This window comes from Microcebus murinus, chromosome 4, assembly GCF_040939455.1.
Source record: "Microcebus murinus isolate Inina chromosome 4, M.murinus_Inina_mat1.0, whole genome shotgun sequence".
Classification (NCBI taxonomy): Eukaryota; Metazoa; Chordata; class Mammalia; order Primates; family Cheirogaleidae; genus Microcebus; species Microcebus murinus.
Window position 1 is genome coordinate 8,828,203 of NC_134107.1, and position 26,259 is coordinate 8,854,461.

The following is a 26,259-nucleotide window of genomic DNA, read 5'->3' on the forward strand; positions in this document are numbered from 1 at the left end:
CACATCGGCCAGAAGCAGAGGGGATTCTGGACAGGCCGAGGCACGGGATCCAAGGGCCACTCACACCTGGAGCCACCCAGGCAGATGTGCACACGCACGTGCACTGCACCAGCACTGCGGCGCACACGCCTGTGCACAGCGTGACAGCACAGGCTCTGATACACACGCGTGCTCACACCCACTCACACTGTATGTACCGGGTCTGTCTGTGCACACTGCACGCCCCCACCCGGAGTCGTGCACGCGCACACGCTGCCCCTGGCCCCTGCCACGCCCTGCCCGGACCCTCCCCGGGCTCGATCCAGCTGGACTTCCGGGTCCTGGAGCCGTGTGGAAGGACCGCAAGGCCCCGACACGGAGCAGCCCGGCCGAGGGTTCAGAGCTCGCCCTGGGCAGGAGGAGACTCAGTGCGGAAAGGCAGGCCGGCCCCGGGCAGGAGGGCCCCTGGCAGCGACATCCCAGAGACTGGGGAGCGGAGCAGAGGTGGCTTTCTCTGGTGGGAAAAGACACAGAAATTAGGGGAGCTGGCAGTTGTGGCGGGTCATTCCTGGGGAGGCTGGGGTCATTCCTGGCAGGGGTCCGTTCCCTGTCCGTCACATGTCCCAGATGACATGTGAACTGAACGAATCGTCCAGGCTCGCCCTGCCCTGGGCCCGGCTGCGCGGCGGGGCTGTTGGCATTTCAGACACGGCACGTCCGTTCAGACCACGGAAGCCGCCGTCCTGTGCCCACCTGCGGGCTCCAGGTATGGGACTCAGGCCTCGGAGGCCCCTGGGCCCCTGCCGAGGGCGGGAGTTGTGTGGGAGGGAAAGAGCTGGGCCGAGTCCCAAGACGCCCGTCCAGGACCTGATGCGAACTCTGTGTCCCAGGCCTCAGTTTCCCCACCTGTAATGAATTATACAAGCTGCCTCCTGGGGGCCCTTCAACCCGGCGGGTCTGAGCTGGACAGGGCGTGACTCCCACGCTGGGGCCACTTGTGTGAAGCGTCTGCCGTGGTTCCGGCAACGTCCCCTCCCAGTGACCCGCACTGCTCCCAGACGGAGCCGACGTCTCCGGAGACCCCGCGCTCCCCGCCAGGTGGCAGCCAGGCCGGCGGTGGGCGCGATCACTCGGGCGGCTGGGTGACGGGCTGGGACCACCGAGCAGAGCGGGTGCCGAGGCTTGCAGGAGCTCGGGCCTGGGGGGACAGACCCCAGGGCCACGGACGTGCCAGGGGAGGCGGGGAGGGGGAGGGGAGTGACCCGGGTGTGTTGGCCCCCCACCCCCAGAGTGGGGTAACTGGGGTGTGTCCACCGCAGTGGGGGGCTACCCCCGCTCCAGGGCGGGTCTCAGAGCCCCAGCTTCTGCCCCTCGGGCTGGGTTACCCCAAGCAAGTTATTTCTCTGCACCTCTGTTTCCTCATTATTTTTAATAATATTATTTTTTTTTTAAGAGACAAGGTCTCACTCTGTTGCACGGGTAGTGTGTAGTGGCCTGATCATAGCTCACTGCAGCCTCAAACTCTGGGGCCCAAGTGATCCTCCTGCTTCAGCCTCCCAAGTAGCTGGGACTATAGGCACGTGCCACCACGCCTGGCTAAATTTTTTACAATTACTTTTTGTAGAGATGGGGTCTCACCATGTTGCCCAGGCTGGTCTCGATCTCCTGGGTACAAGTGATCCTCCTGCCTCAGCCTCCCAAAGTGCTGGATTATAGATGTGAGCCACCACACCCAGCACTCTTTCCCCATTATTAAAGGAGCTTAATGATTTCAGCTCTGAGTTGCCTCGGTATTTTTGACTGACGTAACAGAAATTTATTTGAGGTAACATGTGAAAAAGGAGAATTTATTCAAGGTGTATTTCTGGGACCTTGGGGACAGGAAGGTGGCCAGGTCTCAGGTAGCTCCTGGAACCCAGGACAGAAGAGCCACCTGTACTTACTCTGTCCCTGGTCTCTTACTTTCTGCCCCATGGCTCCATTTCCCCTCTCTCTTCCCAGCAGCCTGGAGGGCAAGAGGTGGCATCCTGGCAGTAGGCTTTCATTCCAAGGAACTCCATTTTAGTCCCAATCCCCAGTTCTGAGGGGGGCATCTGACCAACCCATCTGAGGCAGGTGCCCAGCCTAATCCAGAAGTTACTCCTCTGATGGTGGGGTGGGGTTGGGAATGAGGGGCCTCATGACACAAAAAAGCTACCAGGCACCGGCCCGTGCAGATGAGGAGAGGTGGTTCCAGGAGTCACTGTGAGCCGATGGACGGTTCACACAGCTGTACCAGTCAGGACTCGAGCCCAGGTCTGAATAACTCTGAACCTTTAGCTTTTAACTCCTGCCCTGGGTTGGGTTCCCTCCAGCAGAGCCCGAGACAGGGGTCCGTGTGTCCGTGGATCAGGGGAGCCGGGCCCCAGCCTGGTCCCCCGGCGAGCTCTGGTGTGTCACAGGGCTGTCCCAGTTTGAGGGAGCAGCTGAGCCGTCCAGCCCTCCGTTAGGGGCTGTGCTGGGGGAGGGAGGTGTAGCCCCCGACCCCCGCACCCTGGGGCAGGGCAGCTCCAGGGGCCGAGGGCACATCTGCAGGAAGGGTGAGCCGGGCCGTGAGCACCAGGCCAGCTGCGGGTTGGGACAGAGACAGGACAGAGACCTGCAGGAGGCCGGGCCCGGCGCACTGACACCTGCTACGGTCCCTCTGCCCCCTCTCCCCCCCCCCCACCCGCACACGCTGGCGGGCGTGGACAAGTGCCCGGCACCGGCGGGGCCCGGGCTGCACGGCTCGAATAGCTCAGCCCCCACCGGAAAGGGGGAGGAGCCGAGGGAAGAGGGATGAGGAGCTTTGGGGGGGTCTGGGGAGCACCCCTCCCATGTTGACGTCTGCCTGTGCCCCCCAAATCCTTTAGGAGAGGGACCCTTGGGGAAATGGCACCCGACCAGCCCTGTGACAAGCCACCCCAAGGAAATAAAGGCCCGACACCACGCGGCGGGTCTGTCTGCGCCCAGGACAGCTGCACACGCAGATCCGCGGCCGCGACGGGCCGGGGCGCGGGGCGGGGACGCGCAGACCTGGACCGCAGCATCCATTTATGAGCCTTCCAGCGCTGCGACCTAGAAATGAGGCTCGAGGGAGCTGGGATAATGCCATCAGAAGGGTCGCGACGCCCTCCTGTCTCTTGACAGGCACGAATTCATATGATAATCAAAAAGCATTTTCGCCATTAAAAGTGGCCCTGCAGCCCCAGGAGGCCACTGGGTGACAGCGGCATGACTCACGCCCGCCCGCGCCAGCCCGCGCGTCCGCCAGCCACTGCGGCTCCGCTGGGGACACAGTTTGTAAAAACACTTTTCCAAATTACTTTTTTGGGGCGAATTTGTAGAGAATCCTTCCCTTCAGTCATTTTTTTTTTTCTCTCCACTTTTTAAAAATAGTGGCAAAACATACCTGACATAAAAGTTACTATTTTATTCCGGTTTTTTGTTGCTCAGGCCTGAGTGCAGTGGCGTCATCACAGCTCGCGGCAACCTCAAACTCCTCCTGGGCTCAAGCGATCCTCCTGCCTCAGCCTCCCGAGTGGCTGGGACTACAGGCATGCGCCACTACGCCCGGCTCATTTTCCCATTTTGGTAGAGACGGGGTCTCATTGCTCAGGCTGGTCTCGAACTCCTGACCTCAAGTGATCCTCCTGCCTTGGCCTCCCAGAGTGCTAGGATTACAGGAGTGAGCCACTGCGCCTGGCCTGTTTCATACGTTTTTAAGAGCCCGATTCATTGGCATTAAATACACTCGCCTGCTCCAGACGCCTCACATAAGTGGGATCCTCCAAGACCTGTCCCGTCGCGACCGGCCTATTTCACTGAGCACGATGTCTCCAAGGCTCCTCCTTGTGGCAGCCTGTGTCAGAAGCTCCTTCCTGGCCGGGCGCCGCGGCTCACGCCTGTCATCCCAGCACCCTGGGAGGCCGAGGCGGGAAGATCGCTCGAGGTAACGAGTTCGAGACCAGCCTGAGCAAGAGCGAGACCCCGTCTCTACTAAAAATGGAAACAAATTAATTGGCCAACTAAAAATACACAGAAAAAATTAGTGGGCGTGGTGGCGCATGCCTGTAGTCCCAGCTACTCCGGAGGCTGAGGCAGCAGGATGGCTTGGATGGACGGATTCAGGATTCCAGAATGTTCGAAGTGTTCGTCCTCTTTGATCCACGATTCCACGGGCAGGAATGCACACTGAGCGAATGAGAGACACGCCCAGAGGTGTGGCTCAAGGCGTCTATCCCAAGGGCTGTGGTGCCGGGGACATGGATAGGCTCGACAAAGGAAAAACGCTTTCTCTGCACGGCCAGGTTGGGGCGTGAGTCAGCTTTGTGCCCGCTGTTATCTGCGGTCACACATGCGTGTTCCAGTTAGAACACACGCAGGTGAGCGCGCCTCCATCAGCTGCCCAGGAGGAAGGCACTGGGTAAAAACGACCCCTCTCGGGGAGGGGCCATCTGCGCGGGGGCAGAGGGGACCTCGGCCTGTGTGTGCTCCTCCACCTCCCTGCCTCCACCGCGGCAGGGACCAGCCCAGCCTCTGCCAGGCAAGTCCGGGGACCCCACCGCCCCAGACACTGCTCCCTCCCGCGCCCCACCGCCCACCCCAAGCCCCGAGCCCAGAGCTGTCCTGGGCCCAGCTCCCCACCCCCACCCTGAGGGTCACCCTTGTCCCCTGCCCTCCCCACTTTGTCAACTGAAAGGTTTCCCCCAAAAAAAACCTCCACATTGGCAACTTGTCTTTTGCAGCGGAGCAAAACATTTCCCACCTTTGAAGTCTGAATCGACGCGCACACACTCTTCCCGAGACTGGGCAAACCACCGCGGCACGGAAGTCCCCCACACCGCGGTCCCCCGCGGAACCCCACGCGGAACCCCACGCGGAACCCCACGCGTACCCGCCCCCTCCCTGCACCCTACCCCCCAGGGCCCACCCGGGCTCCAGGCCATCGGGGCCAGGGCTCGGATGCAGAAAGGAAGGGCAGATGAAAGTCCCTGTAATGGATGCGTCATGCTCCACGGAGAGGCGAAAAAAGGAAAATCAAACCAAAAAGTAAAGGAGCCAAATGACCGTGTTTCAGACGCGTTGCAAAGAGAAGTCAGCGGTAATGGGACTCGGCACACGGCGCGCGGACGGGCAAAGTGGGTCAGCGCGGGGACTTCTGAGGCCTGAGGGCTTTCATCTGTCCCAGCGTGTCCGGGACGAGGGGGCTGCACGGGCGGGCGGGCGGGGGTGGGGCGGCTCCTAACGGCCCCCAGCCCCCGCCGCCTTCCGGGGGACCAAGTCTCACGGTGTGCCCATTGTCACTCATCCCGCCTTTAAGAACTCTGCTTTCTGGACGTGTCATTCTCGGCGAAACTGCGCCTGCATCGCTGTGCACTGGTTCTTGGGAAAGGGAACATTTTAAGATAATTTTTAATTCTCGGTTATTAGGCTGTAACGCAAACAGTCATTTTCACAGCCCAACCATTTTCAGAAGGAGAAAATAAACGCTATATTATCCCTTTCTGCCTTGTCACAGTTATGGGATTTTAAGTGAGACTAAATTATCCGGAGGTCGCCTGGAGATGAAAACTAATCGCCCTTCTCACGAGATGGTGTCCCTTCATTCGTCAAAACCGAAACAGCAAAATGAGCACAAATACCCCAGATTACATCAATCTCCCCCGTCTGGACGCTGACGAGCGGAAAGACACAGGAGACCGTCTCTCGGCCGCCGTCTGGGGGGGCAGAGCGGGCCGGAGGGGGCGGCCGGCCGTGTGTCCTCCCGGCCCGACCCTCTCCCCGGGGCTGGCGCGGCGTCAAATGAACGCCTCCCTCCGGGATGGATGGTGTCCGTTTCCGTCTGCGTTGGGGACCCGTGCCCCAGTGCGCTCTCTCGCCAGGGCAGCGGGAGAACTCGGGGAGCCCCGCAGGCCCGTGGGATGCCGGCCCAGAGCGCCCCAGATGCCCGCGGCCCAGCGCTTCCTCCGAGCTGGGTTCTGCGGGCAGATGTCCTCGCCCGGCTGGGAGTCCCCTCTCCCTCGCCCCAGGCCCCTGCCCCTCAGAGTGACCTTGCCTCGGACCTGCCTTTGGTGGGCAGCAGAGGCCACCGGGCCGGGGCTGGGCCAGGGACCCTGCTGCCTGTGTCCCGGGGTCCTCACCCCACCCTGCCCTCCCCCTCCGATGCGGGCCCCTTCCCCCCTCGAGGATCCCAGTCTGACCCCGGTCCCCAGCAGGGCCGCGCCCCGGCCCCACCCAGTCCCCAGGAAGCCTGAGGCCGGGTGACTGGGTGGTGTCCCTTCCTGCAGGTGGGAGCGGAGGGTGCCCAGGCCGGGGTTGGCGGGGGGCGCCCGCCCTGAGACTCTGCACACTGAAGGCGGGCGCCCTCCTGGAGGGTTCCCGGGCACAGGGAGCGAAGTTGGGGGCCGTGTGAAAGGGCACTCGAGAGAGTTAGAAGCTCCTGGGAAGGGGCGCTGGAGGGATCAACGGCACGAGGGACGGCGCAGCCAGACCCTCCCCGACTGCGGATGGAGGTGGGCGCAGACTCTCGAAATGTCCCATTGCGACTCTCGCTCCCCCAGGTGAAGAGGAGGTGCCAGGCTTGACACCTTCACCTGGGAGGCGCGGCACTTCACGCGGACCCGCAGCTGCTCTCCCTGCGTCTGCGCAGGCCGGGCTGGCCTCGGTTCTCTTTCCTCCTGGCAAAGTCAGCCGTCAGGGGCCCGGAGTGGCGCTGAATCCCCGCCTGGCGCCGCGGCCGGAGGACCTGCCTTTGAGCCCCGTCCTCTGGGCCGGGCAGGGCGCCAGGCGGGTGCAGGTGCCGCTGCGGGGGGCTGTGTTTTGGCGCTTGAGGCAAGAGTCAACCCCTCTCGAGGGCCCCCAGGGACCCCTCTGAGCCTTCACAAGCCTCCGTGCTGCCCCGGCGGCCTTGGGGAGGGAGGGAGCGCAGGCACCGCCCAGAGCCGCGGGCCGGAGCTCCGTGGTCCCCGAGGCGTGATCTCTCTGCCCAGGCCACCTCTGACCACCTGGAACCCCTCTGAGTGGACACCTGACATCCCTGTACCTTCTTCTAGAAAGAGCGTCCTCATGGCCGGGCGCGGTGGCTCACGCCTGTAATCCTAGCACTCTGGGAGGCTGAGGCGGGAGGATTGCTCGAGGTCAGGAGTTCAAAACCAGCCTGAGCAAGAGCGAGACCCCGTCTCTACTCTAAATAGAAATAAATTAATCGGCCAATTAATATATATAGAAAAAGTTAGCCGGGCATGGTGGCGCATGCCTGTAGTCCCAGCTACTCAGGAGGCTGAGGCAGGAGGATCGCTTGAGCCCAGGAGTCTGAGGTTGCTGTAAGCTAGGCTGACGCCACAGCACTCACTCTAGCCTGGGCAACAAAGTGAGACTCTGTCTCAAAAAAAAAAAAAGAAAAGAAAGAGCATCCTCGTGTGGTCTGGTTAGGATTGACCCCACCGCTGGCCCTCAGATCCAGGTACGGGTACCCGTCCTGGGCCCGCCAACCAGCACTTAGGTCAGCACGGCGACATCAGTTCTGAGGCTGGGGCCGTGTTGGCCGGACTTGCAGAGCCTGGAGCCCCGGACACCCTGCTGCTTCCACAGGGGAGTCTACCCGCCAGCCCGCAGGGGCGGGGAGGGACGGAGGGAGTCTGAGTTCCCATGCTGTTGCCTAAGCCCCTGGATTCAGCCCAACATGAACTCCACAATCCCTGGACTTCCAGGCACACATGCACCAGGGTGTGTAAGCGACATTGTTTCTCACAGGACAAGAATGTAAACAAGATAGATGCCATCAACGGGGGGCAGGCCAAATTAAACACAGTGTGTCGCAGAATGAAAGACGTCACAGCTGCAGGGTGACTGCGTAGCTCTGGATGCCCTGACACGGGACCTTCTCCAGGTCTCTGGGTGAGTGAGAGCCAAGTGCAGAGCAGGCAGCTAGCATGCGCCTTCTGTTTAAGCACAAGGAGAGGCCGGGCGCGGTGGCTCACGCCTGTAATCCTAGCACTCTGGGAGGCTGAGGCGGGAAGATGACTTGAAGTCAGGAGTTCGAAACCAGCCTGAGCAAGAGTGAGATCCCGTCTCTACTATAAATAGAAAGAAATGAATTGGACAACTAAAAATATACAGAAAAAATTAGCCGGGCATGGTGGCGCATGCCTGTAGTCCCAGCTACTCGGGAGACTGAGACAGGAGGATTGTTTGAACCCAGGAGTTTGAGGTTGGGTGAGCTAGGCTACGCCACGGCACTCACTCTAGCCCAGCAACAGAGTGAGACTCTGTCTCAAAAAAAAAAAAAAAAAAAAATCAAGGAGAGGGCAAGAGCATATCTCTCCTCGCTTACATATGCAACGAAAACCCCGGAAGGAAGCATGAGTTCCCCATAAGCTGTGCCCGTGTGGTCTGAGCAGAAACGGGCTTGATGGGTGGGGTGAGACGGAGGCTTCTCAGTGAGTGACTTTCAGATCACTTTTGATTTTTTAATATATTCTCTATCCACAAAGTCGGGTTTTTTAGTTTAAATAAGAGAGAGATTTGACCCAATTATGCCTGAAAATGTCCTATTCTGTTTCTGTTTTCAATACTGAGAAAGAAAAAGAAAAAAAACTAGAGGGGAAAAAACCCACTTCAAACACCAAAATATAGTTTTGTTTTCTAAATGCACACAGAATAATAAAATGTGGCTGGGGGAGGGGGGCGTGTATTTTGAACTGACCTGAAAAAAACCTGTTAGTTCTTATGACCCAACACTGCCGCCTTAGGAGCTAAGCCCAGCAAGAAAGCGCACTGCGTGTGTGTGTGTGTGTGTGCGTGTGTGTGTGTGTGTGTGTAAAATATTATGTTTCCAGAACAAGGGAACATGCATCCCTGCAAGGAGTTCGGCTCAGTCGTGTGGCCCGAGTTTTTTTGGGGGCGAGGGCTGGGGCAGCTGGAGGGATGGGAAGACGGGTAGGAGAGCCTTGACCGCCACGACAAAACACGTGACCTTGGTCCTTAGAGGGTGACAGAGCCACCGAGGTTTCCCAGCGGGAGAGAGTCACGGTCGGATCCGTGTTTTGCAAAGCTCAAGACGGCTGCCACGGAGCGGGCCAGGGAGGAGCAGACCGCACTGGCTGATGCGGCGTGCTAAAACCAGCCGAGATTCCTTGGGACTGTGCCTCTGAGAGGCGGGGTCCATTTCTTTGCTGGAACCAGGCAGAAGTGACATGCCGGTTCCAGGCCACCTTCCCTTCCTCCTGCATGGAACTCAGCTGCCATCCTGTGAGGAAGCCTGAGCGGCTGCGTGGAGGAGGACGAAGGGCCCGGCCACCGTCTCCAGCTGTGCCCCAAGCCCCACCCAGCACCGTCTTGCCAGCCACGAGTCAGCCTCCTTGGCAGTGGCTGGGCCAGCCCCAGCGGGGCCACCTCGAGTCATGCTGCCATGGAGCAGAAGTGAGCTGTCCCTGCCCATCCTGCAGAATCGGGAGCAAGTAAATGCTTTAAACCACTCATTGTTGGGACGATTTGTAATGTGGCACTAAATACCGGAAACACTGGTCGTGGGCGGCTTAATGGCGGAGCCTGAGCTGGGGCCGGAGCGGTGGCGGGGGGGAAGCCTGGAGGGTCTGGCGGCTGTTCCCACCGGCCGTCTCCCGCCGAAACCACAGCGGCCCCTCCCGGCCCCACCCCACAGCAGACAGTGGCCGTTTCCCTGGCGATGCAGCCGGGCTTGGGGGCAGCTGCCCGGCAGGGGCCGCCATCTGGGCAGCCGGCAGGACAGCTGTGCTCCCCGGAAAAGGCTGTCCCTGGCCACGGTAATTGGCCGTGTCCTTCCTTTGGGAAGGAGGCCTGACTCCTCAAACATAATAACAGGGTTTGAGAATTTAATTTCCCCCCCAGGGTCACGATGCATTCTGCTGTCGGTGCGTCCCAGGGGAAGAAAGCTCTTACCACTAAGGGTCTGTCAACCTGATTTGCTCTTAATCAGTGTTTATGGCCATTATCCCGCCCGATCTATGTCTTCTTTTACAAAAACACAGAGCACGACAGGGCTTTTCACTGCTCCTCGGAGCAGAGCCCGGTCGCAGGTGCTTCTCCGTGGAAGCAGGGAGGCCTTGGCCCCGTCACTCTTGACCGGCTCGCCTCACTAACCGGGCTCCCAGTTCCGGGGGACGGGGGCTCCCCGCCTTCCACCTCACCCCGCGCCTGGGGTTGCACAATAGCACACAGCACCCGGCTCAGTCTGAATGTCAGATAAATAACGAAGAACTTTTTGGTATAATACGTCCAAACATTGCATGAGACATAATTACGATAAAAAATTACTTGATGTTTATCTGAAATTCACATGTGTCTGTGCGTTCTGTATTTTGATCTGCCCAACCGCTCCTGAGTCACGCGGGGGGCCATTCGGGGTGAAATGGACTGACCACAAAAGCAGGAAGGACTCAGGGAAAGGTGGGGCTGTGTGGGCGGGAAGGACCCCGGGTTGTGGCAGAAGCTCGGGGAGCAGAGCCCCGGCCAGCAAAGGTGGCCGGAACCGGGTGACCAGCTGCTCCAGTTTCACACCGAAACTCCGAGTCCCGGGAAACCCTCAGTCCTAGGAAACAGGGGTGGTTGGTTGCCCTAAGAGGGAAGGGTGCTGTGGATAGAGGAACTAACAAGTGCAAGGTTACCGAGGCGGGTTTGCCCCCTGGAAAGAGCTGGAATCCATCCCCTCCTGCCGTGCAGGGCCAGGGCCAGCGCAAGGCGGGCGAGGCAACTGCCGCGGGTGCAAAACTTAAGGGGTGCCCCAAACGGAGCGATCACGGTAAATAAGCTTTCAATGCAATATTTACAAGTCAAATTAATATAAATATCCACAGTGAACAAATTGTCAAAAATTCAGAGTTCCTCAAAAAGTTAAGCATAGAATTACTATGTCACCCAGCACCCCGACTCCTGGGTATACACCCCGAAGAACTGAAAACAGGCGCTCCAAAACACGGACGCTCACAGCGGCGTTACCCGTGATTGCCAAAGGGGAAACAACTCCAGAGTCTGTCAACCGGCAAAGGGATAAAAGCGCGGCTTATCCATGCAGGAACGAAGCGCCGGCATATTCTACATGAACCGCAAAACATGCTAAGAGAAAGGGGCCAGTCACTAGGGCAGAGCACGGTGCCATCCATCCGAAATGCCCAGAGCAGGCGCACACGGCAGTCTCCCTCACAGCTCTCAGGAGGAGCCAGCCCTGCTGACGCCTTGGTGGGCGACTTCGGCCTCCAGAGCTGAGACAGCACACTTCTGTTGTTGGAGCTGCCTGGGCGGTGGCAGCTTGTTACGGCGGCCCAAGCAGACTAAAACAAGCGACAGGCCGGGCACGGTGGCTCACGCCTGTAATCCTTGCACTCTGGGAGGCCGAGGCAGGCAGATTGCTCGAGGTCAGGAGTTCGAAGCCAACCTGAGCAAGAGCGAGACCCCGTCTCTACTATAAATAGAAAGAAATTAATTGGCCAACTAATATATCTAGAAAAAATTAGCCAGGCATGGTGGCGCATGCCTGTAGTCCCAGCTACTCAGGAGGCTGAGGCAGCAGAATTGCTCGAGCCCAGGAGTTTGGGGTTGCTGTGAGCGAGGCTGACGCCACGGCACTCTAGCCTGGGCAACAAAGCAAGACTCTGTCTGAAAAAAAAATAAAATAAAAAATAAAACAAGCTACAGTGTCAAAAGCTTGCCAGCACCCAGCTGGGCTCTGGGGCCAAGGGCTACTCAGACTGTCCAAGAGAGCTTGGGACCAGCACAGTCTTTCCCGGAGGTAACCCGGTAGTTTCTAACAAAGATTGAAATGTGCACACCTTGTGGCCCTGGCCCCAGGCTCAGACGCTGTCACCTGCTTCTGGGAGGTTTCTGCATTGAGGACGTTTGTCACATCTCAGACACCAGGAACCATGCGGATGTCCACGGCCCGGGGAAGGGCAGCTGAGGTCCATCATCCACACCATGGAGTGGTGCCGGCTCCCGGAAAGAAAACTAAGACGCCAAAACGAAAGAGGCAAGTTACAAAAATACAAGCAAAGCAAAATCCCACTTTGCCTTTCTCTTTTAATTGCATATACAGGGAAAACTCAGAAACACATGGAAGAAGACACACTTTTTTTGTAGAAGTTCTGCTAGAAGCACGGATGGCAGAACTTGCATATTGTACTTTTAAAACTTTTTAATCATATGGAACCAAAAAAGAGCCCAAAGAGCCAAAGGAATCCTGAGCAAAAAGAGCTAATCTGGAAGCATCACATTTCCTGACTTCAAATTGTACTACAAGGTGACAGTAACCAAAACAGCATGGTACTGGGGTAAAAGTAGACACACAGGTAGATGAAAACAAATAGAGAACCCAGAAATAAAGCCAGAGACTTACAACCAACTGATCTTCAACAAGCAGACAAAAGCATGCACTATGGGAAGGACTCCCTGGTCAATAAATGTGCTGGGAGACCTGGAGAGCTAGGTGCAGAAGAATGGAACTGGGTCCCCACCTCTCACCGTGCACAAAAATTCACTCAGGATGGACTGAAGGCTTAAAGGTAAAACCTGAAACCAGAAAAATTCTAGAGGAAAACCTAGGAAAAATTCTTCTGGACATTGGCTTAGGCAAAGAATTCATGACTAAGACTCCCAAAGCAAATGCAACAAGAACAATAATAAATAAATGGGACTTAATTAAACTAAAAAGCTTCTGCACAGCAAAAAGAAACAACCAGCAGAGTTCACAGACATCCTACAGAATGGGAGAAAACATTTGCAAACTGTACATCTGGCAAAGGGCCGATATCCACAATCTATAAGGAACTCAAGCAAGGCAGCAAGAAAAATAAAATCCCCATTAAGAAGTGGGCAAAGGACACGAGCAGACCTTATTCAAAAGAAGAGACACAAATGCCCAACCAACATGAAAAAAATGCTCAATATCACTAATCATCAGGGAAATGCAAATTAAAACCACGATGAGATACCACCTTAACCCGCTCAGAAAGGCCATTAATAAGAAGTCAAAGAACAATAGATGCCGGTGCAGAGGCGGTGGAAAGGGCCCGCTTGTACACTTTGGTGGGAATGCAAACTCGTGCAGCCTCTATGGAAAGCCGTGCAGAGATTAAGCAAAGAGCTAACAGTAGATCTACCATTCGATCCAGCAATCCCACTACTGGGTACCTGCCCAGAGGAAAGGAAGTCATTATATCAAAAAGACACCTGCACTCATACGTTCGTCACAGCACAAGTCACAATAGCGAGGATGTGGAATCAACCTACGTGCCCATCAACCGAGACTGGGTAAAGAAAATGTGGTCTATATTAATATGCACGACGGAATACTACTCAGCCATAAAAAAGAATGACATTGTGTCTTCTGCAGCAACTTGGATGGGACAGGAGGCCGTTATGCTGAGTTAGTGCAGGAATGGAAATCCAAATACCACGCGTTCTCCTTGCCAGACTGCGGGTGGGCAGGGCACACGGTGGTACGACTGGCGATTCCGAAGCGGAAGGATGGGAGGAGGAGGAGGGAAGAAAAGCTGAGTCCACTAAAAACCCAGACGTCACCACGATACAATTCATCCAAGTAACCAAACCCACAGTGCCCCTAAATCTACCGAAATTTTAAAAAGAAAAACTTTAAAGAAAGTGATACGATTCTGGACGGTTTTCACTCTGTTTTACAATTTTCTTGTCTTCTGCAAATAAGAACTCCTCCAACAACAAGCATTTAAAATAAACTAAGTCAACACCAAGGCAACACAGGTAGCAGTCAAGACACGGGTCCCACGAGGCCCCTTCCCTCCCAGCATCCCCGGAGGAGCTGCAGAATTGACCAGCTCGAATCCAGATAACTCCAGGTGACCGGTCAGTACCTTGGAAGTCCTTCCTCCCCGCCCCATTTCATTTCTAGAGACCCTTCCAGGCAGGGAGTTTACAGGTGAGGAAGTGGAGGCTGCCTCCAGGTTCAAGGCCACACAGCCGTGACCGCCGAGGCGGGATTTGAACCCGGGCCTTTCCCAGCCTCTGTGTTGGTTTCCCTGGTGGGCTCCAGGGATGGGGCAGAGGCTGGTGGTCACGTCCCAGCCCCGACTCAGCTGGATTATCAACTCACACCCCAAAGCGCCACCACCCTGAGCCTGCCCGGGGCAGGGCTGCTGGACCGCTCCAGGCAGAGTGGCCAGCCGGCTGTCCCTAGCCGGGCCTGCCCTTCGAGGGGCCACCCCCAGTGCCATGGTGGCACGTGAGCTAGTCGGGTCCCGGGTTAGCTCTTCCCAGAACCGCCTGTCTCCCAGTGACACTGACCCGCAGCGATGCCCGGCGCCCCTTAAGTGGTGTGGGTCAACTGCTGCCCGCCTCAGCCGGGGCGAGCTGGTGGGGGACACGCCGTCACCCTCTGACAGGTGAAGCTCTGGGTGACGGCTGACTCAGACGGGCCTGGGGCGGGATGGTGCCGAGACGCGAGGCAACACAGAGGAAGCTCGGTCAGAATGGGGAGAGGACGCAGAGGCGGGCCAGAGACAGCGCGGGCCGGCCGCCCCGGTTCACCAGTGGAGAGACGGTCACTGCGGGAAGCGGGTGCGGGACGCCCAGAGGTGTGGGGCGCCCGGAGGTGCGGGGCGCCTGGGAGGTGCGGGGCGCCCGGAGGTGCGGGGCGCCTGGGAGGTGCGGGGCGCCCGGAGGTGCGGGGCGCCCGGAGGTGCGGGGCGCCTGGGAGGTGCGGGGCGCCCGGAGGTGCGGGGCGCCCGGAGGTGCGGGGCGCCTGGGAGGTGCGGGGCGCCCGGAGGTGCGGGGCGCCTGGGAGGCGCGGGGCGCCGGGAGGTGCGGGGCGCCTGGGAGGTGCGGGGCGCCCGGGAGGTGCGGGGCGCCTGGGAGGTGCGGGGCGCGCAGCAGCAGAGGGGTGGGGCAGTGGCGGCTGGAGACACAGGTGCGTTGTGAACGTACAGCCGGCCCTCCACTCATGTGCCCTTTCTGCATGTGGATTAACGGGAGTTTTCTAAACGTGCGCATAGTTTTTGAAGTTCCTTAAAGTATTTTGGGTTCCTGAGAGGCAGGGAGGAGCAAGTGTGTGCCACCTTCCTGCACAGCCTGGCCCAGGTGGACATGCCAGCCTCACTTCCCCCGCCCCCCGCCCCTCCCTGGCACCCGCATCCCGTTGGCCGGATGGACGGACAGACGGACCGCTCCACATGGCCCCGGGGGCGGCCGATGGGCCTGACTCAGGGCCAGGAAACAGGTGCGCTGCGCGGGGCCTGCCGCTGAGTCACAGCTTCCCTCCCCCGGGCTGAGCTGCCCAGAAAACACCCGACCGGCTGAGTCACCCCAGGGCGCAGTTGGCTTCCCTGCCCCCAGCTCCGGGGGCCGCTGTTCCAGATGGGTTCGCCCTGGGGGTGGGGGAGACAGGGGGCGGGGCCGGCGGAGTGGGCGGGGCAGCGGTGGGCGGGGCCGGCGGGAGGGGCGTGGCGCGCAGGCCTGGGCTGGAGGCCGCTTAGGGAGCGGGCGCCGCACTGCAGGGCAAGGATGCCCCCACCCAAGAGCCCAGGACTTGTGACGTGACCAAGCAAGACCACCAAGAACAGTGCCCCCACTCCACTCGCCGCCCAGTGCGTCTGGGATGGGTGGTTGCGGGGGCTTCCGGAGAGGCCCGCTGGCCCCCAAGACTCCTGCTAATCAAGAGCCAAACACCTGGCAGGGCGTGGTGGCTCACGCCTGTAATCCTAGCACTCTGGGAGGCCGAGGTGGGCGGATTGCTGGAGGTCAGGAGTTCGAAACCAGCCTGAGCAAGAGCGAGACCCCGTCTCTACTATAAATAGAAAGAAATTAATTGGCCAACTAATATATATATAGAAAAAATTAGCCGGGCATGGTGGCGCATGCCTGTAGTCCCAGCTACTTGGGAAGCTGAGGCAGGAGGATCGCTTGAGCTTAGGAGTTTGAGGTTGCTGTGAGCTGGGCTGATGCTACGGCACTCACTCTAGGCTGGGCAGCAAAGCAAGACTCTATCTCAAAAAAAAAAAAAAAAAAAAAAGAGCCAAACACCTTTAAAAGATGCAGCTCTCCGCATCCCCCTAGTGACTCTAGGCTTGTTTCAATCCCATCTCCCTTCCCGGGTGGGGCTCTGTGACAGCCACTCTGTAGGGCAAATTCCTGTCACCTGTCTCAGTGCCAGGGGAGCGGGCACACGGGCGGTGGGGAACTCCCGGAACCACCCCCACCCCACCCCACCCCCCGCCAGCAGCAACTCCACTGCACGTGTGAGTGCGCTGAATGTGCCCCAATAAGCGTTCCCTCCAGGGACCAGATAAACGCCCCAGAGCCCAGACGAAACGCATCCTCCATCCAGCGCCCCTCAGAGGACCGACACGTCTGCAGCCTGTCCAGCACCACTTTGCTGGGGGGAAGCTTGGGGAAGGCGCAGTGCCAGGAGACAGGTCTTAACTGATCCAGGTTACAAGCTCACCTCCAAATTTCACAAAAATTGACAACCATGAAGACCCGTGGCCCTAGGGCCCGCCTGGGGCAGAGCCTAGGAACCAACCGCCCTTCCTCTTTAGCCCCGAACCCCGATTTTAGCTGCTCGCGTCACCATGCATAGCGAAAGACCCCATTTTGTGCCCGGGCGTGACTCTGGCCAGCAAGAAAGGGGTGAGGGATCTCCCCAAAGGCTCCTTAAATGTCCTTAAACCTCCCAAACTCCCCCCGTCCTCCTTTTCTGCCTTCTTCTCAGCTTGCGCCCAAAGCTCTCATTCCTACTGCCTTAACCCCGTAGTGAAAGCACCCAACTGTACGCAAATCTTCACTCGGATTATGAATCCTTTTAACAAAGTTATATAGAATAATTGAATACAGACTCAAAAACTCATTCACAGAATGGCATAATTGATATAAGTGAACATAACTTTTGCTGTAGCTGGATCCTTTGCAAGCTACTATTTTTTATGGGAGCAATTCTGGGGACTTTTTCCACGACTCCGTCACTGGAGTGGGGCCAGGTGGGGTGGCCGGCTGGAAGTCACGGAATGGGAGGATCGGGGGTACAGACGCTTGCGGGTCGAGTAAAAGCCAACTGCAGATCATCCAGCCGTCGGCTCGTATTTTTCACTAGCGATGCAATCACCGGGAACTGGCAGGTGGCATCCATCATGCTCTCTTCCAAGCCTCCCTCTTCTGCGAGCCCACCTCGCAGACATTAGCTTCTTACTCGCCTTGGAGGTGGTGTAGCTTCTCGTTGGTCTGTACTCACTGATTCCGTCCTTCGTCAAACATCTGTGGACTGTTTTGTGCAAGACACTGAAAAGAGTAATTCCAACTGCGTATGACAGAAAACCTCCAAATAACACTGGCTTAAATTAGAGAGAAGCTTCTTTGTCTCTATTGTGGAACAAGCCTAGAAGTCTGCAGCCCAAGGACCTGGGCTCCTTCAGTCCTACTATCTATGCTCTGAAGCCACCCTAAGATGACTGTGGTCTTCGTGGTCCAAAGTGGTTGCTCACCTCCAGCCATCACGTCCATATTGCAGGCAGCAGGAAGAAAGAAGGGAAAAGGATCAAAATGGGGCCTACCCATGTGATCCCCACCACCACCTGGAATGTGATGGGCCTCACTCTTCACCTGGCCAGTCCTGCTCACCTGTCAGGTCTGGCTCCCTGAATCCATACACCTCTTTCTAATGACAATGAGGGGGTTGTTTGTATTATATAATTGCTGTTGCACACAGTCGGTCCTCTTTGTCCATGGTGGACTGGTTCCGGGACCTCTCCACCCCAACGATATCAAAACCCAAGGATGCTTAAGTCTCTGATGTAAAATGGCCTGATATTTACATACAGTCTACACACCTCCTCCAAACGATACAGAAGACCGAACACTCCCGTGTACTTTACATCATCTCCAGATGACCATGTAAATAGCTGTTATGCTGTATTGTTTAGGAAATAAGAAAAGAAGTCTGGGCTGGGTGGGTGCAGTGGCTCACGCCTGTAATCCTATCACTCTGGGAGGCCGAGGCGGGCGGATTGCTTGAGGTCAGGAGTTTGAGACCAGCCTGAGCAAGAGCGAGACCCCGTCTCTACTAAAAATAGAAAGAAATTAATTGGCCAACTAAAAATACATAATAAAAATTAGCCGGGCGTGGTGGCACATGCCTGTAGTCCCAGCCACTCGAGAGGCTGAGGCAGAAGGATTGCTTGAGTCCAAGAGTTTGAGGTTGCTGTGAGCTAGGTTGACGCCACAGCACTCACTCTAGCCTGGGCAACAGAGCGAGACTCTGTCTCAAAAATAAATAAATAAAATAAAATAAAAATAAAAATAGAAAAAATTAGCCGGGTGTGGTGTTGAGCGCCTATAGTCCCAGCTACTCGGGAGGCTGAGGCAGGAGGATCCCTTGAGCCCAGGAGTCTGAGGCTGCAGTGAGCTATGAGGATGCCACTGCACTCTAGCAGGGATGACAGAGTGAGAGTCTGTCTCAAAAAAAAAGCAAAAAAGGAAGAAGAAAAGGAAAAGTCCAGAAGCGGTCAGTACCGATGCAACCATGCATCCTGACTGCACAGTGCAGGGTCCACAGGCGGTTGTGGTTGGATCGTGGCTGCCGGCTGTATCTGGCTTACGACTCACCAGACTGTAACCTGCAGGAGGGCAGGACCTACCCAGCGTCAGGGGCACGCCTGGACGAGCTGCTGAGCGGCCAGCCCAGGTGTTCTCTCTCGTTTGGGCCGGCAGGTGCAGGCCGGTGCCCCTCCGTGACGCAGAGCAGAGCTGCCGAGGGAAGAGGGCACAGCCCGCTCGCAAGCTGGGGAGGGGCAGTAAATGATGCTCTCTGTGCGATTCCATTACCATAATGGCGATCCATTTTGTCTGCCACACACTGGGCCGTCTTCAAGATGACAAGTTGACAATGACTCCCATTGGGTCATTGCTGGGAGAAGAGCCATTATCGCACGGCTGTGGTTCCAGCACAGCCTGTGCTGGGAAGCAGGCATCTGTCGCCCCAGGTGTGCTGTCCTCATTTGTCTGAGCGAATCTGCCCTCCCAGGGGACCGCGGCATGCCTGGGAGCCACCGCCTTGCTGGGCCCGTGGCCGTCCCGTGCTCTGCGCACTTCCCTGCCGGGGTCACTGGCCGAGGTCCAGGATTCGCACAGAGACCAAGGGAGAAGTGACGACAGTGGGTGTCACCCCAAGTGACAAAAGAACTTAGGGACCTGGAGGAATAGGGCGCAGGCATATTTGTTTTGAGTACGTGTGTTTAATTATTCAATGTAGCTTTTATAAATGGATTCATGATACTTATGAGATTTGCTTACAGTTTTTCCATGAGACATGTGAAAAAGGAGGCCAAGGTGGTTTTGGTCCTTTTTTTGCTGTTCCTGCTCTGTCAGTTGCAGGGCTGACACCTCCCGGGGTCTGTGCCCATCCGCCCTCCCCAGCCCTCATGGCCACACGGCCCGACCGGGATGGGTGCCTCAGGGCTCGGCTCCCCAGGAAGGCCTGGGCGCTGTCGTGATGAACAGCTCGGTGACCCCACCTGGGCACATTACTTAACAAGGGCGCGACATGCGCCGTCTGCCTGCGGGGCTGCCTCCCCACTTTCAGACCTGAACCACGGCTCTACCTACGGCCAGGTGTCAGCCCCTGGCCTGCCTGTGACCGAATTTTCTTTAGGATCTTGGAAAACACGTGAGAGTCACGGACGCTACAGAGAGGCACGTCTCTCTGCACCTGTAGGTTTTATACATTTGCAAGAAAAAGGATGACTTAAAGGCTAATCTTTTTTTTTTTTTTTAATAAGGAGGTTCTTATCAGATAAACTACCCTGAAGTTTCTTTTAAAGCAAAAAGGGAAACAAAAAGAGTACACAGACCTCAGTGGAGGCAGTTGAAGCCTTAACAGGACATGCCTCATCTTCCCGCCCAGGACTAAGGGACGGGCTTTAAGACTATTCTTGAATCCATCTCTAGGATTTGGGTTGAGAGTTTCTGCTCCTTCAAACAGACTAAGAGCCTCCGTGACAAAGCCAGTGGAGAAAATAATTGTAAGCCGGCTCCGGCGCCATCGGGGAGAAGGGGCCTAACAGAAGGAGGAGATGCTGAAGTCGAGGAAGATGTCCCATGCAGGCGACGGGGCCGTCCTCGGAAGGAAAACGAGAGTTCTGGAACGACAGCAGGACTCCCGGGAAGCCGCCGGTCAGCAGAGGTTGTGGCGTTTCTCAGCTGGCCGGGCCCATGCCCACACCCACGCCATCTGCCTGCAAGGACAGGGGCCTGAGAGGGCGTCCCCTCACTTCTCCGCTGAGCCACAGCAGGCTGCCCCTGCCCACCGTGGGCCCAGGCTGCCAAGGGCACAGCCCGCCCTCCCTCCCCCCTCCGCAGTGGGAGTGCGCTTCGGGGCTTACCGCGGGCCTCGGAAACCAGGCTGAGAGCCCGAGTCAGGGCCCCTGCCCCCACTGTCCTCCCGCCCCTGGCTGCCAGAAATAGGAGTGACCGGGGGTCAAACTGTGCCCTTGAGAACACCCCCAGCCCTCAACCTTGTCACGCCAGGAGTCTGTTCCTAAGACACCTCCCCATGCCAGGTCTCCTGCCCGCATCCCTTCCTCCCATGGGCCGGAGCCCTGCGCCCTCCTAGCCAGCCAGCTGGCCCGGCCGCCGGGTGCCCGCGCCCTTCCTCGCCCATGTGGGGCAGGGGGCTCTCCTGTGGGGCAGCCCCCAGTGTCTGCACAGGGGTTCTGAAGACTAACATGCAGGGGCGTGTAAGATGCCACTGTCATTATGATCATTTGTGCTGCACCCCGTTGGCCCCAGGGTCCCAGATGACATCGAACCCATCCCAAACTCGGCTCAGTGTGGGGGAGACCGCGTCCCACGGCCACGGGTGTGGACTCCGGTGGTGTCCCGCCCGGCGGGGGAGGGGCGGGCGGGCTTGCAGTGGCCGGCTCCTCCGCCTGCAGGAGCCCAGAGGCGCCACACCTGCGCGTCTCCCGACGTCCAGGAACTGGGTGAAGGACGACCGTGGGCCTGTGCCCTTCACTGCACTGTCCTCGCCCGTGCAGCTCGGCAGGTGTCCCGGACACGCCACCAGGGCCTTGCCACTTGCCGCAGCACAGCCTCTGCCTGCCGCTGTGCCCACCTGCCCGTGCCCCGGCGGGAGCCTGGGCCGGTCTCAGCTCCGGACGCGGCGGCACCCACGCACTCAACCGCGACCCGGCCCTGCTCCAAACTCGCTCTTGCAAGCGCACCGCGGGGCCGGGACAGGCGCAGCGACAGCCCGAGCTGCTAAGCCCGGCGCCTGGGTGGCCAAGGCCACAGCCCCCACGCTGGGATGGCCCAGCAGCCCCTGGGCCTGACCGCCCAGCCCTGACTGCCCCTTGTGGCACGACGGGAGGGGCGCTGGGCGCGGGGCGGGGGGGCTCCTGCCCTCCCAGGCCTGAAGCCTCGCTCCATCCACCCTGGGAGGGCAGGCGGGGCGCCCACCGCCGCCCGGTGCCCGGGACCTCCGACGGGCCTGGCTGCTTGGACGGAGGGTCGTCCCGGCCGCGCCGCCCTCAGGTCTGGGGCGCCGCGGCGCTCGCGGGCTGGGACCCCAGGTGGGGTAATGGGGTGGGGTAACGGGGTGGCGTCTCCGCCACGGCGGTGACCAGGGCGCTGGTTTGGGGTCTCTCCTGCCGGGTTTGGGGGGCTCTAGCAGATTTGGGGGAGTCCCTCCCGCGGGGTGATGGGGGCTCTCCGCTGTCCCCCCGCCCCCCACGTACTGAAGGATCGCAGCGGCGGAGACTCGAGTTCCGGGCACTCCCCCCGCGTGCGGCGGCGAGGCGGGGGCGGCACCGAGCCGTGACGCGGGGCCGGGCGTGCGGGAGCCGCATAAGTAGCGGCGGCGGCGGCGGCAGCTGCGACTCCGGCCGGCCGCGGACACGTCGAGGGAGCCCCGCCCGCGCCTCCCGCCTCGCCGCTAGACCGCGCCATGCGGTGAGCGCCCGCCCGCCGCCCAGACCCGCCGCCCGCCGCCCAGACCCGCCGCCCGCCGCCCAGACCCGCCGCCCGCCAACCCGCCGCCCGACCCGCCGCCCAGACCACCGCCCCGCCGCCCCAATCGGCCGCCCCAGCGCAGCCTCTCGCTCAAGGTACCCGCGCCGCGCCGGCCCGCGCCCCTCCGAGGCCCCTGCGCGCTCCTTTGCCGCCCGCCTCCCCGGCCCGGCCCCTCCGCGCCGCGCCCGCGCCAGGCCCGACGTGCGCCCGGCCGCGACCGACGCCGCCCTCCCTTCCAGATGGCCCCGGGCAGCGCCCTCCTGCTCGCCTCCCTCCTCGCCGCCGCCGCGCTCTGTGCCACGCCGGGGTGCGGGTCCCCGGTAAGTGCGGGCGGGGACGGGCGCCTGCAAAGCCGGGCCTGCGGGGGGCGAAGGGGAGAGGGCGCCGCGGGGCACGGAGCGTCGGCTCTGCCCGCCGGCGCGGGTTGGGGCTCGCGGTGGCGCCGGGGAGGACCCGCGCGGGCGGCGGGGCGGGTTGGGGGCTGGCGGGGCGGGTTGGGGGGCCGGGCGGGGCCGGGCGGCGGGGGCGGGTTGGGGGCTGGCGGGGCGGGTTGGGGGGCCGGGCGGGGCCTGGCGGCGGGGCGGGTTGGGGGCTGGCAGGGCGGGTTGGGGTCCGGGCGGCGGGGCGGGCGGGGGCTTCTTGTCTCGGATCCTTCGGCGCCCGCTGCTCCCGGCATACAGAGGCCCGCGCTCTAAGCCGGCGCCGCCGGGAAATGCGGGCAAGTCGGGAGCACACTTGGTTCCATCCAGTTCCGTAGAGGATCAGCCACCCCGGAGGACAAGGTGGCATCAACATGTGTCCTTAGCACCATTTAAGAGCAAGTGGGGTGCGTGCGCTGCGAGTTTGTGATCTCCGGCTCTAAAGTGAATTATTTGGTAAAGCAAGTAGTCCTATTTTCACGTCAAAGGTACTTTATTTAGGGGTGGATCTGGAATTTCTGGAGACTTCCAAACGTACATGCAGCATGCTAATTCCCCTGTCGTGCCTGGACGCCTGGGTACCCTTCATTTAGTGTTCTCTCCGGCACCGTCCTTGCTCTCTGACCGTCCCACCCTTTCTCCCATTCAAGGTAAAGGAAAAGAGAGGCTGGACCCTGAACAGCGCTGGCTACCTGCTCGGCCCGCGTAAGTGCCCTGGTGCATGGCCTCTGCCCCGGCCTTCCGATGCCCGTCCTGCCGTGTTTGTTAATCCCGCTCTTTCTGAGATACCTGTGGCCAGACATCACTGTGTGTGACACACTAATATCCAGCGTCAGTCCATAAAGGGGAGTGGGGCATCTCCGCAGGCCAGGCAGGGTGGTTCCAGGGAGGCAGCCAGCTGTGGACGTCAGTATTTGCGGCCCCTGGGCGGCACCCTCTCCCATTCCCCATTCCCGGAGAGGCAGCCCCAGACGCCGGTCAGCCCCCTCCTCCTCCTCGCCCCTCACCACAGCAGCTGTGCTCCTTCCTGGGGGCTTCTGACCTCATCTGCCCCCATCCCTTACGCGGAGGGCACCTCACCTCGGTGAGCTCCTGGCCCAGAAGAGAGGAGCTCTTCAACAACACCTGCTCTCCGTGCTACTTTGGAATATTGAAAATATGTTTATCAAGATTTTGAATCCTGAATTAGAAAACAAACTCGCTTTGCTATTAAGTGTAGCTCCGTGTCGGGCTGCACCACCAGGAGCTGTACATCTAGACTGGCTGTCAGAATGCTGTGCGACTTGCTGGCACGCCTTAGCGTCTCCTGTCGGCTAGGAAACGGCGGCAAGGGGAGGTCTGTGCAACAGCTGCGGCTGCACGCGAGTGTGGCTGTGGCTGAGGGTGCACGGTGAGATCAGGCCGCTTATAACTTCTCTGCGGATGTAGGACCAAGGACACTCTCTCTGGAAAAAGGAATTGATTTTGCTTAGTGTAGCTCACAGATGGCACAATCCACCCAGGCTAAGTAGCCAGGGACGGCCCCCGAGCTGTCCTCAGCCTGGTCCTTACCGGTTCCCTTCCTCCCCAGCCACGCCTCTGGTCAGCGCCCTCCTCGTCTCCCTCCTGGACTCCTGTGACAGTTTCTTAGGCGATTCCTCTGCTTGCAGCCACAGTGCCCCCACTCTCACACCGCTACACACAGGTGCACACATACACGCACACATGCACGCACTCCCTCTCCTCTTCCTCCTCCTTCCTCCCCTCCTCTTTCACCCCCCCTCCCCACCGCCCAGCTCCAGCCCTCCTCCCACACAGCTGCCAGAGTGGTCTCTGAAAATAAAAATCTGATTCCATCGCAAATGACAGTTCTTCAGCGGCCCCTTGTTTTCAGGGACGTAAGGACCCCCCCTCCCCGTCATCTGCCTGGAGAGGCCCAACTCGGCCGCCGGCTGTCCGGGACCGGAGCACGCTCCCGGGCCGTCCCACTCGGCTGGAGCCACATGTGCCCCGTTTTCCAGCCCCTTCTTAACTGGGCAGCCCCTTCTGTCCATCTGCAGCCCAGCGTAAGAGCTGTGCAAACGGTCACACGCCCTGGTGCCCTGGCGTGTGTGCCGTGTTCCTGGCCCAGGGTCCGTGGAGAACCGCCTTCCCCGCTGTGGTCTCCGCACGCTGACTTTACGCTTGCGGCCGACTTGTGTGTGTGCGTCAGTGAGAAGCAGCCGCGTGCTCAGAGCGCAGCAGCACTCACATGCTTCCCTCTCTGATCTGCAAGCAGATGCTGTTGACAGCCACAGATCATTTAACGACAAGCATGGCCTCGCGGGGAAGCGGGAGCTCCAGCCTGAAGACGAAGTGAAGCCAGGTGAGAGGACGCTAAACCCGGGGGCTCTGGGCGCTTCACTTCCCACCCTCTCCCGGGTGCATTCCGGGGGTGGCAGTGGGTATTGGGGCACCTGCCACCCGCCATTTATAGCTGCGGCCCAAGCCTGGCCTGGCCAACCCTGTTGGCAGCGAGAAACAGAAGCAGAGAAACCCCAGAGGAAGCTTGGGGGACGGCCGCAGGGACAGCAAGGGGGGTCCTGCTAGTCTAGGAAGCTGCCCGGGCGCCGGGGCCTCCGGGAGAGCGGGGGCTTCAACCAGGCCCCTCCCACACCCTGGGCAAGGTCCTGGGGAAGCGCAGTGATGCCCTGGGCCACTCGGGGTCACTTCGATGACCTCGCAGTGCCCAGCTCCTCCATAGGGTGGTGATGACCTGGAACATAGAAGCACATGAAAATTGTGAACATTCATCTTCTGTTTTCTAGGAAGCTCCGAGAGATCAATGCCCGAGAACAGTGTTGTGCGCACGATAATTGATTTTCTGACTTTCTTGCATCTCAAAGGTATGTGAAATAATGACTAACTTAAAATCCCTCTTAGGACACCGGACATAGAAAAAGCCTATCAGGAAAGGATTCCATAAGGTTCACTGGGAAGTGGCCACTTGTCCCTCCAAATGCCGGGTCCTGCACTGCTGTAGGCTGGCATACGAGGCCCGTGACGCTTGGACTGGCGGCAGAGGGCTGGGAGTGCGGCACGGTCGTGCCACTGAGCCTGAAGGGTCTTCAGAACAACGTGGGCCTCGGGGTGCAGTTGCCGCCGCTGGACCCGTGTCTGTTGGCATGGCGACGCTGCTGCACCGAGCCAGGCTCTTCGTGAGCACAGTGGATGCCGGGAGCCTGTTTCAGACTGTGATGTGTGCGCCTCGCGTGCTGACCCGTGGCTCTTCCCCCCGCAGAGAGCGGGGCCCTCGACGGCCTGCCCGACCTCCCCTCCGCAGTCGCCGTCTCCTCGGAGGACCCCGAGCGCGCCTGAGGGGGCGCCGTCCCCCGGCGCCCGTCTGTGCGCTGTCATCTAGAGTCACACTTTAAGATGTTGGATAATCTCACGCCAGTTTCTGCAGAGTAAGCCCTTCCCGTCCTCTTTGCCTTGACGCAGTGTTGTTATAATTTAAGATTTTTTTGTGATTATTTTGAGTGGCAAAATAAAGAATAGCAACTACTTGTGATTGTCTTACTCTTCCCCACTGCTGTCCCATCGCCACGCCACCAGAGTGTTTTGAAAGCTAACGCTTGACAGTAATCATGTGTGTTAGCCTCAGTTTTAAGCCCGGATTCCACCAGGGAGAGCACGTCTGAGACACCCGCCCGTTGCGTGTCCGGGGAACACAGAGTTACTCCAATATTAAGCTTAGTCCAACATGATCATGAAGGTACGTCTGTTACTGCGACAACCAAACGCACAAAACAGACCCCTGCCCTCCTGGAGCTGCTGTCTCGGGAATGACAGACGGCCGCAGCCCCGGACAGGTGGCGAGTGC

General features: G+C 59.2%; 1 protein-coding gene across 1 annotated transcript; it reads left to right on the forward strand.

The window, feature by feature from the left end:
* Positions 1-22,238: 22,238 nt before the first annotated feature.
* GAL (galanin and GMAP prepropeptide) lies at positions 22,239-25,880 on the forward strand. The gene is made up of 5 exons (XM_012757393.2): positions 22,239-22,319; positions 23,069-23,123; positions 24,676-24,762; positions 25,205-25,282; positions 25,678-25,880. Exons 1-5 carry the CDS (start codon positions 22,239-22,241, stop codon positions 25,752-25,754), a joined length of 378 nt encoding a protein of 125 aa, XP_012612847.1. The 3' UTR covers positions 25,755-25,880.
* The last annotated feature ends 379 nt before the right edge of the window (positions 25,881-26,259 follow it).